General features: G+C 38.5%; 1 protein-coding gene across 1 annotated transcript in view; it reads right to left on the reverse strand.

Annotated features, from left to right (window-relative positions):
- sptlc3 (serine palmitoyltransferase, long chain base subunit 3) overlaps nt 1–15,070 on the reverse strand; it is a 58,779-nt gene that overhangs the window by 29,042 nt on the left and 14,667 nt on the right. Inside the window, exons 5-9 of the mRNA XM_061960307.1 lie at nt 13,889–14,037; nt 10,069–10,193; nt 8,938–9,031; nt 4,937–5,042; nt 1,383–1,602 (exon numbers count right to left, since the gene is read on the reverse strand). Coding sequence (XP_061816291.1) covers nt 1,383–1,602; nt 4,937–5,042; nt 8,938–9,031; nt 10,069–10,193; nt 13,889–14,037 — 694 coding nt within the window. The remainder of the gene's footprint in view (nt 1–1,382; nt 1,603–4,936; nt 5,043–8,937; nt 9,032–10,068; nt 10,194–13,888; nt 14,038–15,070) is intronic.

The raw sequence follows: 15,070 nt of genomic DNA on the forward strand, positions 1-15,070 counted from the left end.
ATATATATATTTTTTTTTTTTTTAAATTTATACTAGGGTTGTCCCGGTACTGTATGTTTATTTTTATACTTTTCAAAATAGAGAGAACTACAAAAAATGTCAATATCGGCTTTATTTTAACAGAAAATCTTAAAATACAATAAACATATGTTTTCTATTGCACTCAAAGAACAATTTTAGAAGGTTAAAATATAAATTAAAGGGCATTAAACACATTGAGCTTTTCTTGTCGCACTCAAAGAACAATTTACAATTTTCCATATTACATAGTCTGCCATAATCAAAGATTAGGTTAGAATATAATAAAAAAAACTTTATTTACAGTATATTAAATTATTCATGATGTATGGTTGCCACTCCTGGTCTGTGCTTTAAGAAAAATACAATTATTTTATAAGTAACTATAAGTACTAAAAACAAAACCATGGATAAATGTACCCTGATAAGCCATGTAGCAGGTGAAACACATTTGTTAAAGGTAAAACACGAATCGAAGCAATTTGTTACAAAATTAATTTGTTACAAAAGTCACTTTACTTGCACTAGTTGACGTTAGATGGGCGGTCTTAACTCTGCTAATATTTGGCATCAATCCAAGCAGCTGTGTGCGCGTCTACGTATCTACATGTGCACAGCAGAGGAGCTGTTAAACACATATAAACTACATTTATAAGTTAAGAGAATGGCAATGTGTTGTCTGAGTTAAGTCAGTGAGTGAGTTGGCGAGTAAAGAGAGAGAGAGGTAGTGCATGCATTGCGCAGTGCAGTTATGAACGGGTCGGGTTGTTTCCTGCAAAACTAACAATAAAGCAACCAGATTGTCACAAATCGGCGGCCCTGTCATTCAGACCTGACAACGTAGCTTAGCAGACCCATTGGCGGGTACAGTGAAGGGTATTAACCTGACGAAAACATCGACCCTGAAGAGATTGTCTGCCCTGTGCTCCTCTACTACAGTCTGCACCGGAGCAGAACAGCACGACAGGTGTAACAACTACATTATTACTTGTCACTATTTAACCTCCTTGCGCAGATATGAATGCTTATTATTTAAATGTTTACCTACGTTTGAAGCAAAGGTGGTAATACCAGTCGCCACATTTGGCAAGGAGTGTTTTAAAGTAACAAGTGAAGCGCGGCGCTTCCCTGTTTAAAGCGTCACCTTTATCGTTTGTTTTGAAGCCCAAATACCTCCATATTGCGCTTCATGCACACTTTCGGCATTCAGATGAAAGGATGGTACCGGTACTTTTCAAAAGGCAGTATAGTACAGATTTCAACCAATTATCAATTAGTATCGCACGCACTCACACGCACATATACATACATATATATGCTGTATATATTATTATCAAACTAAGAACTCAAAGATGGACACTAACCTTTTTTCCTGCAATATAACCTCCTGCAGCACCAAAGCTCTTGGTGAAAGTGCCCATCATCACGTCCACATCTTCTGGGTTCACACCAAACAGTTCTGTCACTCCCCTTCCTCTGGCCCCCACAGCTCCAATGCTGTGGGCCTCATCCAGGTACAGACACACCTTATATTTCTTCTTCAGAGCGATCAGCTCAGGGAGTCGCACCACCGAGCCTTCCATGCTGCCGACAAGGGATGGCATTGATGATGCAATAATAAATTGACATTTAAATAGGTGATAGAAATAGGAGGAACACAATCCAATGCACACATAAGCTGACTAATAGCACTTACCGGTATGTCATTTAAAAGGGGCATATCGTGATTTTTTTCAGAATTTAAAACACGTCCTTGTGTTCTATATACAAACCCCATTTTTATGAGTTGGGAAATTGTGTTAGATGTAAATAAAAACGGAATACAATGATTTGCAAATCTTTTCAACCCATATTCAATTGAATGCACTACAAAGACAAGATATTTGATGTTCAAACTCAAACTTTATTTTTTTTTTTTCAAATAATAATTAACTTAGAATTTCATGGCTGCAACACGTGTCAAAGTAGTTGGGAAAGGGCATGTTCACCACTGTGTTACATCACCTTTTCTTTTAACAACACTCAATAAATGATTGGGAACTGAGGAAACTAATTGTTGAAACTTTGAAAGTGGAATTCTTTCCCATTCTTGTTTTATGTAGAGCTTCGGTCGTTCAACAGTCCAGGGTCTCCGCTGTCGTATTTTACGCTTCATAATGCGCCACACATTTTCGATGGGAGACAGGTCTGGACTGCAGGCGGGCCAGGGAAGTACCCGCACTCTTTTTTTACGAAGCCACGCTGCTACAACACGTGCTGAATGTGGCTTGGCATCCATGAAAAAGACGGCACTTAGATGGCAGCATATGTTGTTCCAAAACCTGTATGTACCTTTCAGCATTAATGGTGCCTTCACAGATGTGTAAGTTACCCATGCCTTGGGCACTAATGCACCCCCATACCATCACAGATGCTGGCTTTTCAACTTTGCGTCGATAACAGTCTGGATGGTTCGCTTCCCCTTTGGTCCGGATGACACGATGTCGAATATTTCCAAAAACAATTTGAAATGTGGACTCGTCAGACCACAGAACACTTTTCCACTTTGCATGAGTCTATCTTAGATGATCTCGGGACCAGAGAAGCCGGCGGCATTTCTGGGTGTTGTTGATAAATGGCTTTCACTTTGCATAGTAGAGCTTTAACTTGTACTTACAGATGTAGCGACAAACTGTATTTAGTGACAGTGGTTTTCTCAAGTGTTCCTGAGCCCATGTGGTGATATCCTTTAGAGATTGATGTCGGTTTTTGATACAGTGATCGAAGGTCACGGTCATTCAATGTTGGGTTCCGGCCATGCCGCTTAGGTGGAGTGATTTCTCCAGATTCTCTGAACCTTTTGATGATATTATGGACCGTAGATGTTGAATTCCCTAAATTTCTTGCAATTGCACTTTGAGAAACGTTGTTCTTAAACTGTTTGACTATTTGCTCACGCAGTTGTGGACAAAGGGGTGTACCTCGCCCCATCCTTTCTTGTGAAAGACAGAGCATCTTTTGGGAAGCTGTTTTTATACCCAATCATGGCACCCACCTGTTCCCAATTAGCCTGCACACCTGTGGGATGTTCCAAATAAGTGTTTGATGAGCATTCCTCAAATTTATCAGTATTTATTGCAACCTTTCCCAACTTCTTTGTCACATGTTGCTGTCATCAAATTCTAAAGTTAATGATTATTTGCAAAAAAAAAAATGTTTATCAGTTTGAACATCAAATATGTTGTCTTTGTATCATATTCAACTGAATATGGGTTGAAAATTATTTGCAAATCATTGTATTCTGTTAATATTTACATCTAACACAATTTCCCAATTCATATGGAAACGGGGTTTGTACAATTTTGCATAGAATTTATTTTACAGACCTATCTTCAAGCCACTTTTTGGATCCCTCTGAAAAGAAGCCATTTTAAAAGACAGAGTTGTTATATGCAGACAAACTCCTCCTCACCCTGACCCTTCGAGCTGACTACACAGTCGTCCAAGCTATGTTTTGTACTACCTATCTCTTTTGAGTGACTTTCACCACACACACAACATTTTAGATGCTATAGCAAGAACAGCCGGCTCACCGTGGTTTGATGTTGGTACAAGGAGACGATGAAGGTGGAGGAGAGAGAGAGGCTGTGAGGCTGCAGGTCTGGTGCTATACGCTAAAGCTAAACCTCTACAGAGTTTGTATCTCCAATGCTAGATCCTGGATGTATACATGTGTATCGTGACAAAAAAATAGTTTTCTATCCTATATCATGTTAACAACTCCACTGCACAGCTGCTTAGACCTCTTGTAAACAATAGAGGCTAAAGGCTACAAGCTTGGCTACAAGGTACATTGCTAAGGTAATAAAGTATTGTATAATTTACTCGTCTGTTGCCAAACAGTAGGAACTAATCCAATTAAAAGTAGTTTTTTGCAAAATCATTCTTTATTTTTGCAGGAGAATAGCAAAACTGTAGTCTGGCATTAAAAGGCTAAGCTTGCTACACAACAAAGCCAGCTAACATTGCAAACGTATTAGTCACACAATTTTTAATCTACTGTCCGAAGGGAATAAGCGGTAGAAAATGGATGGATGGATGTTATTACTTACCGTTTCATTTCATTATAAGTAGTTTTTAGGAAAATCCATCATTATACTGCCGCAGGTTTGTGAAGCAGGAGTCTTTGAGGTGGTTGGCACACACTCGGAGCGACTTCTTTACAGTTTAATCGCCACAAATCATACAAGTTACAAGTAAGGCACTTTTTACTTCAGATGAGGCTGAAAGTTTGTGTAATGACTTGTGCTGGTTAAAGCAACGAACAACAGAGCATTTTTCTTCATTGGGTATCGTCGTGGACATGTTGAGGCCTACAAACGCTCCTACATTGAGTAAAAATGACGGACTCGCGCAAAGCTCTTTGGGTAAAACTTTACCATATATAGAGATAACCACAGACATCCCAGGACAGAAAATGTCACAGGACAGAGTGAACCTCCAAACGGTAACTCTGCAATGTCTCCACGGTTTGATTTCAAATTTTCGGGACTTACGCAAATCCTAAATACACAAATCAGGTACCATCAGGGAAGAAAAGTTGGTTTTGCATAATAGGTCCCCTTTTAAAGTTCGGAGAGACTCAGCTACTTATGCAAAAAAGAGGTAAAAAAAAGGGAAAAGAAGAGTCGTGATGAATTGAAGGGGCTTGGAGTTTAGCCTAATCAACCTCAGTGGCTCCATTTAGCCTTGATTTGGAGCTAATGAGCAGATGGAGTCACTGAGAGACACAGTTCTTTTCTACTCTCTACTGAAATTGACACAGTCTCTGTTAATACCACCTGGAAGCCTTTACTTATAAAGAAACCCCAACTGACACCAGATACTGAGAGACAATGGCATAGTGTAAGTGTGTGTGTGTGGTATATTAGCAGCTGACCTATAGATGCCTTCCACCATAATCAGGATTTTCCTCCAAGGTCTGTGGGTCCGAAGCTGTCCTGAGGAGATCGACTCTCTTAACTGCCGCTCTAAATGGTCCATATCTAGACACGCACACGTACACAAACATTAACATGATTTTTTTGTATATTCTAGAGGAGTAAAACTTTATAAGTGCACGTTGATTACTTGCTTAGACACTGCTTATCTACAACTTGAAAACTTTAAACAGGAAATAGTTGACAATGATCTGATAAACTCTGATAAATACAGTCTCTTGAGCTCAGTATGCAAATTCATTTGAACATTTCAAGGAAATAAATACATTTCTCTGTGGCCTTTATGCGCCATATAATATACACCAGCAGATGGCAGTATTCAATAGCTCTAGTAATTCGCAGGGCCTAACAATCTGTCACAGACCAATAATGAGTTTACTCACCAGGGAGCAGATGCTTTTCAGATAAAATTGCTTCCTGAAAGCTTAACAGTGCAGAATAATTCTACTCTTCCACCAATGCCGTCACACAGAGGGAAGTGGTAAGACTTGACAGAGAGAAAGATTGTTTTCTTCCTGACACACTGATTGGAGATAAGCCACAACCTCTTGTGTCAAACACTCTTTAATGCATGTGCATCTATAACATGATCTTATCATCTTTGCCTGAGTTTGAGTTTGCTAAAATGATACTAAAACCTGGTACTACAGCTTCCAATATGAATGCATACGTTTAGAAGTAGCACGTTTGTTTGTGGCAATGTAACCCTACACACACCAGTTTATCTACTTTTTGTACTGGGCACTAAAACCCACCAATATAAGGAATATCATTAAATGTGAATTATTCATCAATCCAGGGCCTGGTTTTGGGATTAATGTAGCCTACTTTGTAAATATTGGTCTTACGCTAATAAAAGACAGCACGAACAGTGAGTACAGGAGGTACAGAGGCAGTGAGGTCATCTGCTCTGCCTGAGGGCTCTTTGCCCTGTGGGAACTGCTTTGGAAGACCTATAACTGACTTGGCTTGTACCTGTCAGGATGCATTTAGTGTTAGCGGACTGTCTCATCTGTCCTGTCTATTAGAAGAGGAGGCAATGCTCCTAATGTAAGCACAGCGAATGGTGTATCTTTCATGTTTAATAAATCACTTACCACATTTATTGAAATAACACACACCACTTTGACAATCTAATAGCAGGGTGAATTGCAGCAAGATGACATTTTCAAGTAATTAAATAGACCTTCAGTGTTTCTGCTGATGGATAAACACCATCATGACTGTAAAGTGAACCCAATTCATTAAAGCTGTTACAATTGCTGATCCAAACATGGAATGTTAAGTAGGTCTTTCCTGAGGCAAATCCTGTGCTGCAGAGAAAGTGATGTTTTCCTTACAACGCTAATAGCTTGGAATTAATATATATGATAATGAATAGACTAGATGGGGTTCATACACCTTACGCAAGGTCAAGTTCAAGCTCTTTTGAAGCACTTTACAAAAACTGCTGACATTGTATACATGTTCGAAAGAAACAGAAACAATGTTCAAGCTTTTCCTGCAGCCAACAGCTTTGCTATGTTTGAAAAATACTCAAAATTAATTAAATGCATCACAATAAAAGAGCTGATAGTATAACGGAAACAAGCAAAGAAAAAAAAACAAGGTGCAGTCCATATTTATGGCCATTTAGTTTGCAAACCATTCACTTAGACACGTGATTCTCAACTGCTCTCAACCGTTTTCAGTGTGTGGCTGGTCTTTGACCGGTATAGATGTAACCTTCGCAAACGAGTCGAGTCTTTTGAACTTTTGAGCAAATGATGACGACTGACTCCAAGTTGCAAGTTGTTTGTTTACGTGCCGTTCTTACTTGCACGTCTCAATAAATTAGAATTTCATGCAAAAGTTATTTTAATTAAAAAGTTGAAATAAAAGTGCACATTTACAGCGGGCTCCAAACTAGGGCTGCACGTTTATGGCCAAAAGAATAATTACGATCACTCATTATGTTAGGTAAAACAGTGTTACCCACTGGTCGGCAATTTCCTAATGGGCCCCGGAAATGGGAGGGGACGCGTGAACGTGACGTCATGTAATTTGTAATGTAATAGTCCAAACATTACCATTGTTTAAATCAAACACATCTTTGAGTTTTTGTTCATAATTCGTATTCAAATGTCAGCTTTTTGTAATTATATGATGTCTTTAGCTCTATTTATAAATGTTTTATGATTTTTTGGGGGGAGGTATAAAAAAAAACAAAAAACAGCCACATTCCGCGGGTGGCGCAAGCGTCATCAATTGGACACCCTCGCTTGACCTAACCATACATTTGTGGACAACCTCACTTGATCTAATCATACATTTGATCGTTTGTAGTGTGAAACGTATATTTATAGAGCAAGCGGAGTACTGATTTGTGTATTTATGCTTTAAAATATGCAGTGGAAAAGTACAGAGGGCAGGGCTCAACAATGTTGGTAGGCTTGATTGATACATCTAAGGCATTTGACAGAGTCAAAGCTCTTCACCAAGCTGAAGCATTGGGGTGTTCGGGGTAGCATCATACGTAACCTGGCACAGTGGTATGACAGGCAGACTATGCAGGTAAAATGGGGGAGTATTTTATCCTCAACTGGGTACGGTACAGGAGGGTGGGCTTCTATCACCAGGCCTATTTAGCCTGTATAAGGATGACCTGTCAAGGCAGTTGAGAGATTGTAGAACAGGGTGCATAATTGGGAACAACTTAATCAACCACTTTGTTTTTGCTGATGATTTAGCAATCATATCTTCCAGTAGTGCAGGGTTCCAACAGCTTCTCAACATATGCTCAGACTATGGAGTCAAGTTTGACATCAAGTATAATGCCAAAAAATGTCTGGTAATGATTTGTAGAACCAAAGAGCGTAAAATCTTAATTTCCCAGGTTTCTATGTGTCTGATCAAACCCTGTCTATGTGCACTATAGCAAAATATCCAGGCCACATCATCTGTGATAAAATGGAGGATGATGCTGACATGCTTAAACAGAAAACAGGGCTACATGTCCAAGCCAATATGTTAGTGAAAAAATGTCATTACTGCTCTGATGAAGCAAAGGTGTACTTGTTTAGAGCTTACTGCACCCCGATGTACACAGCCCTCCTATGGGTGAGGTATAAGAAAGAGAGCTTGCGCAAACTCCAGGTTGCATATAATTACGGTCTCTGATTGTGAAAAATAGACAATTGTAAAACAAATGTGTTCTGTTAAACCACCAATGGTTACATTAACTAGCCGGTGGTGTTTTTGTTGTATTTTTTGCTTTGAAAAATGTAACTGTGAGCAAGTTGCAAACAGACCCTTTAAAGCAGGGGTGTCAAACTCATTTTAGCTCAAGGCGCATGAAGGAAAAACTATTCCCACCTGGGCCGGACGGTTAAAATCATGGCATAATAACTTAAAAATACAACTATGACAATCTCAGATTGTTTTCTTTGTTTTTCTTTGGTCCAAAATAGAACAAGCACATTCTTAAAATGTACATATCACAAATAATCCTCATGACAAAACACTTCAAGTTAGTTGAAAATTATGAGGGAAAAATTGGTGCAGTTTCAAAAACACCATGAAGAATGCAATGAATTTAGACTTAATCACAGTGTATCTACAAAGCCAATAAACTTTAAGTCACAGCCCATCTAGAATTGAACAAAATACAAAATAAAACGTTTCTATGCATCAATTACCTTATTTGTCATTTCCACTGTTCACTTTCGTTAAATTTGCACAGAAGACCATCATTTTCACAGAACTTTTTACACTAAGCAAACTTATCTCGCGTGCTGCATTAAACCTGTTTGCGGGCCTGTTTGACATCCCTGCTTTAAAGCATATATTAAATCCAAACACTTTCCAAAGCTTGAAAATGTAGTGATAATAAACACAAATGTAGTCTTGGAAATCTCTCACACATGCTTTATCTCAAATGATCATAGCTGCTGTGACCTACCGTTGTGTTTGTACACCTTGACGGTCGCTCCTGACAATCTTGCCCCTAAAATGAGCGAGGTGTGGTTGAGCTCATCGCTCAGGATTAAACAACCCTAGAAAAGAAGAAACTCAACTGAATTACTTTTGACCAGAATTAAATAATTACAGCATCAAAATGGTTGCGGGCTGTTAGTGTCGTGTTAAGCAGCCATAAAAGATGGGCTGCAGTGGATCGGTTTCCTCAGTTTTGTGGAACTCAACATCTCCCACGTCTTCTTTTCTGCAGCAAGTGACAACTCAGAGAGTTAATGAAATGTGTGCAAGTGGATCTACAAAAGGGTTCATGCAACCGATGATGTTTTGAAGATTTATCATTGGAAATAATAGTAGCTAATTTAACGGGGTGCTCATTTTAAAATGGGGGAAATGGTGACTTCAAAGATGACAGCGCTAGTGAATTGTGCTTTTCCACAAAGTCCTTACCAACATATTTAACACTGAAGTTCTAAGAATTTTATTTCAACCCTTCAAATTCATATTTCTGGATGACGTGCTGACATCCCAGTGGCATGATCTCTTGTCCACCAGCTGTCATTCTAATGCAAAGGGTGTGTTGGTACTGCCTGTCTCTGTGGGTCAGAGTTGGCAGCGTGGGTTGACCCTCACTGCCCCTGCAGGGTTGCAGTGGGGGCGGCAACCTCTTGAGCTGCATAAACGGCCGCACTTCCATCGGCTCAGCAGTCCCCTTCCTCCTGTCCAGTCCAATCACTGATATCCATGCTGCGTGTTGCCCCTGGTAACCCATGACTATCTGTATGAGCTTGACTGGTGTGCCGACAGGCTAATAATACCCTTGAGAGGCGCTCTTAACAAAAACATAGCCCTCTTTGTCTCTGTATCTGAAGGCAGCTATGTATACCCAGAGCCAAAACCTCCTGGCTACTGTACTGTTTAATTATGATTATTTTAATTATTGGGGTGAGTCGGGATTTGCTCAGAGCTGAGTGAAGTTGACTGTTATTCATTAATTTAGGCCATATGCAAGAGAGGAGCAAAAGCAGGGCTAATTACAATAATATCTTCTTTGTTACAAGAGTAGGCAGTAAAGCAGGCATTATTTCCTTTGCTGCGCTGTGTAGCAATTATTTACCTTGCCAACAAGTGCAGGAATGTTCATGGAGTTAGTGGCAAACCCCATCCCAAACACCATGGATGACTCCACTCCAAGGAAATTAGCCACTTGCTGCTCCAGCTCTACGTGAATGTCCAGCGTACCTACAGGACAGAAATCAAAAGGTTTTCCACAACATGACACCATTATCGGTCTTCAGCCTAAAAAAAAAAAAATAATATCACAATCCATCACCATCTATTCTTCCATTTTCTATAGCACATATTCTCTTTGTTGGAGCGCATCAGAGTAGACTCACAACGAAAGGCAGACTACACCGGACTGGTCACCTGGTATTTACAGTCCAACAATGCAGGATGTAGAACATTTCTTGTAAAATGTTCCTACGGACCCTTAATATCTACAAAAATGGTGCAGCAATTTATCATTAATAACACAACAATGCAATGCAGCTCTGTCTTTATAGTGAATTGCATTATGCTCAAGTCCATGTGCCAAATCACATTGAGTTATTTGTTTTCTCAATTTAGCTAAAAGCCTGATAGCATTTTTTCATGAGACAGCAGTATGTGGTCTCTTTAATGCTGGTATGCACTTCATAATGCAAACTGAGCTTTAAAATATTGCTAAAGACAGGAGTTATGGTTTAGCTCTTGAATCCGATCTCATATCTAATGAATTGTCTTGCAAGTTATTGTATGATATTAAAACTGGTTACTCAATCACAACAGCAGACCACTACACTTAGTAAAGTACATTGAATAACTGCACAGTCCTTTTATAGGACCATTTACTTCCTTCTTGAATTCAAAGCATGTGACTGAAGTAGTCTTTAAAGTGTTTACAACTCAACGGAGGAACTGGAGCCCAACCTTAGAAGAGTTAATCATTTCTATCCCTCAACCTTGATTCATGAATTGAAATCTATTAAAGAAGCACCTTTATACATAAGGCTTGTTGATAAAATGTGATCTGTGGGTATACTGACAAATCTCTTTGTAAATAGCCAATGATCTGAATACATGCATCATTCTGTAACTAATTATTTGTTAATGATTGTAGGAAAAATCAAATCACGAGTTATTCATCAACACAACTCCAGCTCGTTTTTTGTCCTCAAGGTGTTAGTTTTTCAGTATTTGTTTCCGTGTCATGATTTCATAAAATAATGTACGAATCATGATTAACAAATTGCTCTTACACATGCTAGATAGATGTGTGCTTTTAGCTCAAGTCAAAATATTCTAGCAAATACTCCAACAGCCTGCAACTATTATGTCTTAAAAGAGGGAGTCACACATACCTGTTTCGAATGGCATGCGATGTGTTAGCAAGAGAACAATAAACTGGCGAAGAGATACAAACTTCAAGTAAATCCCTGGTGTTGTTTGCTACCAGTCATATAGCTGCAAACAGAAAACGACCAGAGCACATAATATTGTCTCTACTCACCGCCACTATTGTGCAAATTTGATCTTTTTGTACTTTAGTTCAATGTGGTATAGCAACAAGCAGCATGTCATGCACTGTCTTGATTAAATAATCTTATTTCTGTAACATCAAAGTAGGGTTGTCCCGGTAACAAAATGTAATTCGATAATTCTGGATACTTTTCTAAATAAAAGGGGACAACAAAAAATGGCATTATTGGCTTTATTTTAACAAAAAAATCTTACGGTACATTAAACATATGTTTCTTATTGCATTTAAAGAACAATTTTGTCCTTAAATAAAGTAGAACATACTTGACAACTTGTCTTTTAGTAGTAAGCAAACAAATGCTCCTAATTTGGCTGCTGACGTATGTCATAATTATGAGGGCTAAGCGGTAGAAAATGGATTATTAATCTCCTTGTTCATTTACTGTTAATATCTGCTTACTTTTTGTTTAACATGTTCTATCTACACTTCTGTTAAAATCTACTAAACACCTATTCGTCTGTTGTTTGGATACTTTACATAAGTTTTGAATGATACCACACATTTGGGTATCGATCCGATACCAAGTAGTTACAGGATCATACATTGGTCATATTTAAAGTCCTTATGTGTCCAGGGACATATTTCCTGAGTGTATAAACATAATATAAATTTAAAAAAAAGGAACCAAGATTTTGCGATAGAAAATATCGATGTAATCATTGTAGTATCGACTAGATACGATATTGTATCATTACAGTGGATGTCAGGTGTAGATCCACCCATGGCATTTGTTTACTTTGAGGAGTGCTAGCCTGTTAGCGGTGAGATATTGTATCCTCCTACAGTGTGTAGTGAAGGATGTTTAGCTATGTTTAGCTGCAGGACGATACTTGTAAGAAACTTACTTTATTTGTCGCCATGGAGGTGGAGATTAGTGATTTAGAAGTAGCTAAACACTGCCGACTGCAGATGGACGTTAGCCTCTGGCTATATAGCACCTCTTGTAGAGCGCCGTTTCAGTGTGATAGCTTCACCACCATTGTTAGTTTTTAAGCCAAAATGCATCCAGTCTCCCCTCCCTGTAAAACACAATGTGTCTGCCTGTAAGTATGCCGTGATTGTGCGTTGCCGAACATGCTCCTCTGCTCGTAAAACCAACAATGTCATAACGCAACAACGGTGCGCGGTCAAAAACGGTACAGTACAGTTTATGATTCATTAGTACAGCGGTACTTTATTAGTACCAGTATACCGTACAAGCCTACATCAAAGCATGCTTTTCTATATGTGGATCATGTGTTGTCATATACAACCAGCCTGCATTACTTCATTAATAGTCTGCCCATGTGATGCCAGCGCAGAACAGCTATTTGTACTCACATTATTTGATATGGAATAAAATGTGGAATGAAAGGTGTCATTCCTCCAACTGTGACATAGCAATTTTTAGTAATTACTGTTTGCATAGGCATTATTGGAGATATACTTCTTATTTCTGCAACTCCCAGTTCACTGCTGTAAGTGAAACAAAGATTGTAAATCGTTAAGGGAGAAAAATAACATTTAAAAAAAATTAATTTAATTATATTTGAGAGGTTTAAAGCCATCAAAACATATACATATATTGTATAAATAATAATAACTGGGCCTTTAATTTCTCCTCTTTATGCTAATATTATACAAATGCTATGCAGTAATCTGATGTCCCTTCAGCAGTGTCATAAAGCAAACAGTATGGACAAATACTTTTCTCAGACATTCCTAAAATGCAACCTGTTTGGCCAGTTCCTGCACTATTACATTTCAGCAGCAGTCTGATGGTTAGGCTTTGGATTTCATCACAGCAGCACAGGGACACAAGAGCAAGAGAGCCCATCCCTGAAAAAAAAAAAGCTACTGCCACGCCATCAGAAACTAGACTTTTAGAAGATAATTTGCCATTCAAAATTCATCGAACGCCTTATATCCTTCACTTTGATCCAAGCCGCTCTAACACTTCTCTTCACATGTGCTCTTTTTGCATCCCGCCTATTGTCCAGGGTGTTTCATAATGTTATAAGATGTAATTTCCCAAACACACTGGACGAGCATATAATGATCTCAGCTTGTGCCCTCGCGGTACATAATTTAACAAAGTGTGAATAATTTATACAACGTTGCAGCTACTGAAAGATAATTAAACTTGCAGACAATATGAATCACCAAAAAGATAATAAATGATGGCGTATGTGATGAGGTAAATGGGAGTTTCATTTCAAGTCTGCGACTCAGCCTATTCGTGCTCTGTCAGTGTTGTAAAGCGGATGCACATGTAAGACTTCTGAAGCAGTGTGAGACAAACTGGAAGAGACACTACCATATGGATTAATGGCCTTGCTGAAACGAGCTTGACAAGACAAAAGGCCCTCTTGCTTACCTGTTTCCTGACGTGTGCTACACACACCGACCCCATACTGGCGTGTTTTGTCTGCCACCGTTTCAAGGTACTCAGCGTTGTTCTCTGCAAACCCGAGGTAGTTGTAAGAGCCCATGTTGATAACATTGTGTATTGTCCTGCCAGTTAATCTGCAAAAAATTAAACATTTGTGGACCAATTAGTATATACCTCTTACACGTTCCACATGAGCCATTCCACACAAGGAAATAAACATCCAATTAAAAATAATTTAAAATTATAAAGTAATTACATTAGCTGTAATTTATTCATAAGATGTGCAACACTAGATGTTATTAAATTGAAACACTATCTCCTCAGGTACAACATAAATCAAACATCTCACTTTGAAGAGGAATCTGTAGATTACAAAAATAACTCCACATTGACTAAAGTTTAGATGCTGACATTAATAGAGGCATACAACCCTAAAATAGGTAAAACGTTGACATCCTGCTGGTGTATTTAGTTTTAATTTTAGTTGAGACTTTCAGAACGGTTTACTTCATGCCAGCTAAATAAATCCATTAATTTACACATTCCAATTTAACAGACAAGATGACTACCTTATTTACATTAAACCTCTTTAAACCTGGAATCTACAATAACTGTTATTCTGTGATGTCTACATTGCTACCTATTTTATACTTTGTGGACCCACTGGAATTAGGGCTGCAACAATTAGTCGACATTGTCGACAATAAAATGTCGCCGACAATTATATTTGTCGCAAAAACATCGCCAGTGACAACATGTAAAGTGTGAGGATATTTCCTATTATTCTTGTTAAAACATGAATACCTTGCTCATTTTGCAAAGCGGACCTTGTTTTTATGGCAGTCCATGTGTGGTACGTAAGCATTTAAAGCGGAAACATGTCGATGACTATCATTTTAGCCAAAATCAGCCAGCTAAACTTTTCCTACATCAATTCAAGTACTTGTTAGAGCAGCGTCAATTTGCAAAGCCAAAAAAAAGTAACGTTAACAAATGCGAACTGCGCGCGCACACACAGACACATAGAGACAGACAGGCACCAATGCGGAGGTATCAGAAAATTAAAGATATGATCCACTAAATAGCCAACATTTAAGGAATTAATCAAATGTAGAATTCTACACATTAAGTCTATTTGCAATGCTGTAAAAAAGGCACTTTAACAAA

This window comes from Nerophis lumbriciformis, linkage group LG02 (assembly GCF_033978685.3).
Source record: "Nerophis lumbriciformis linkage group LG02, RoL_Nlum_v2.1, whole genome shotgun sequence".
Lineage (NCBI taxonomy): Eukaryota > Metazoa > Chordata > Actinopteri > Syngnathiformes > Syngnathidae > Nerophis > Nerophis lumbriciformis.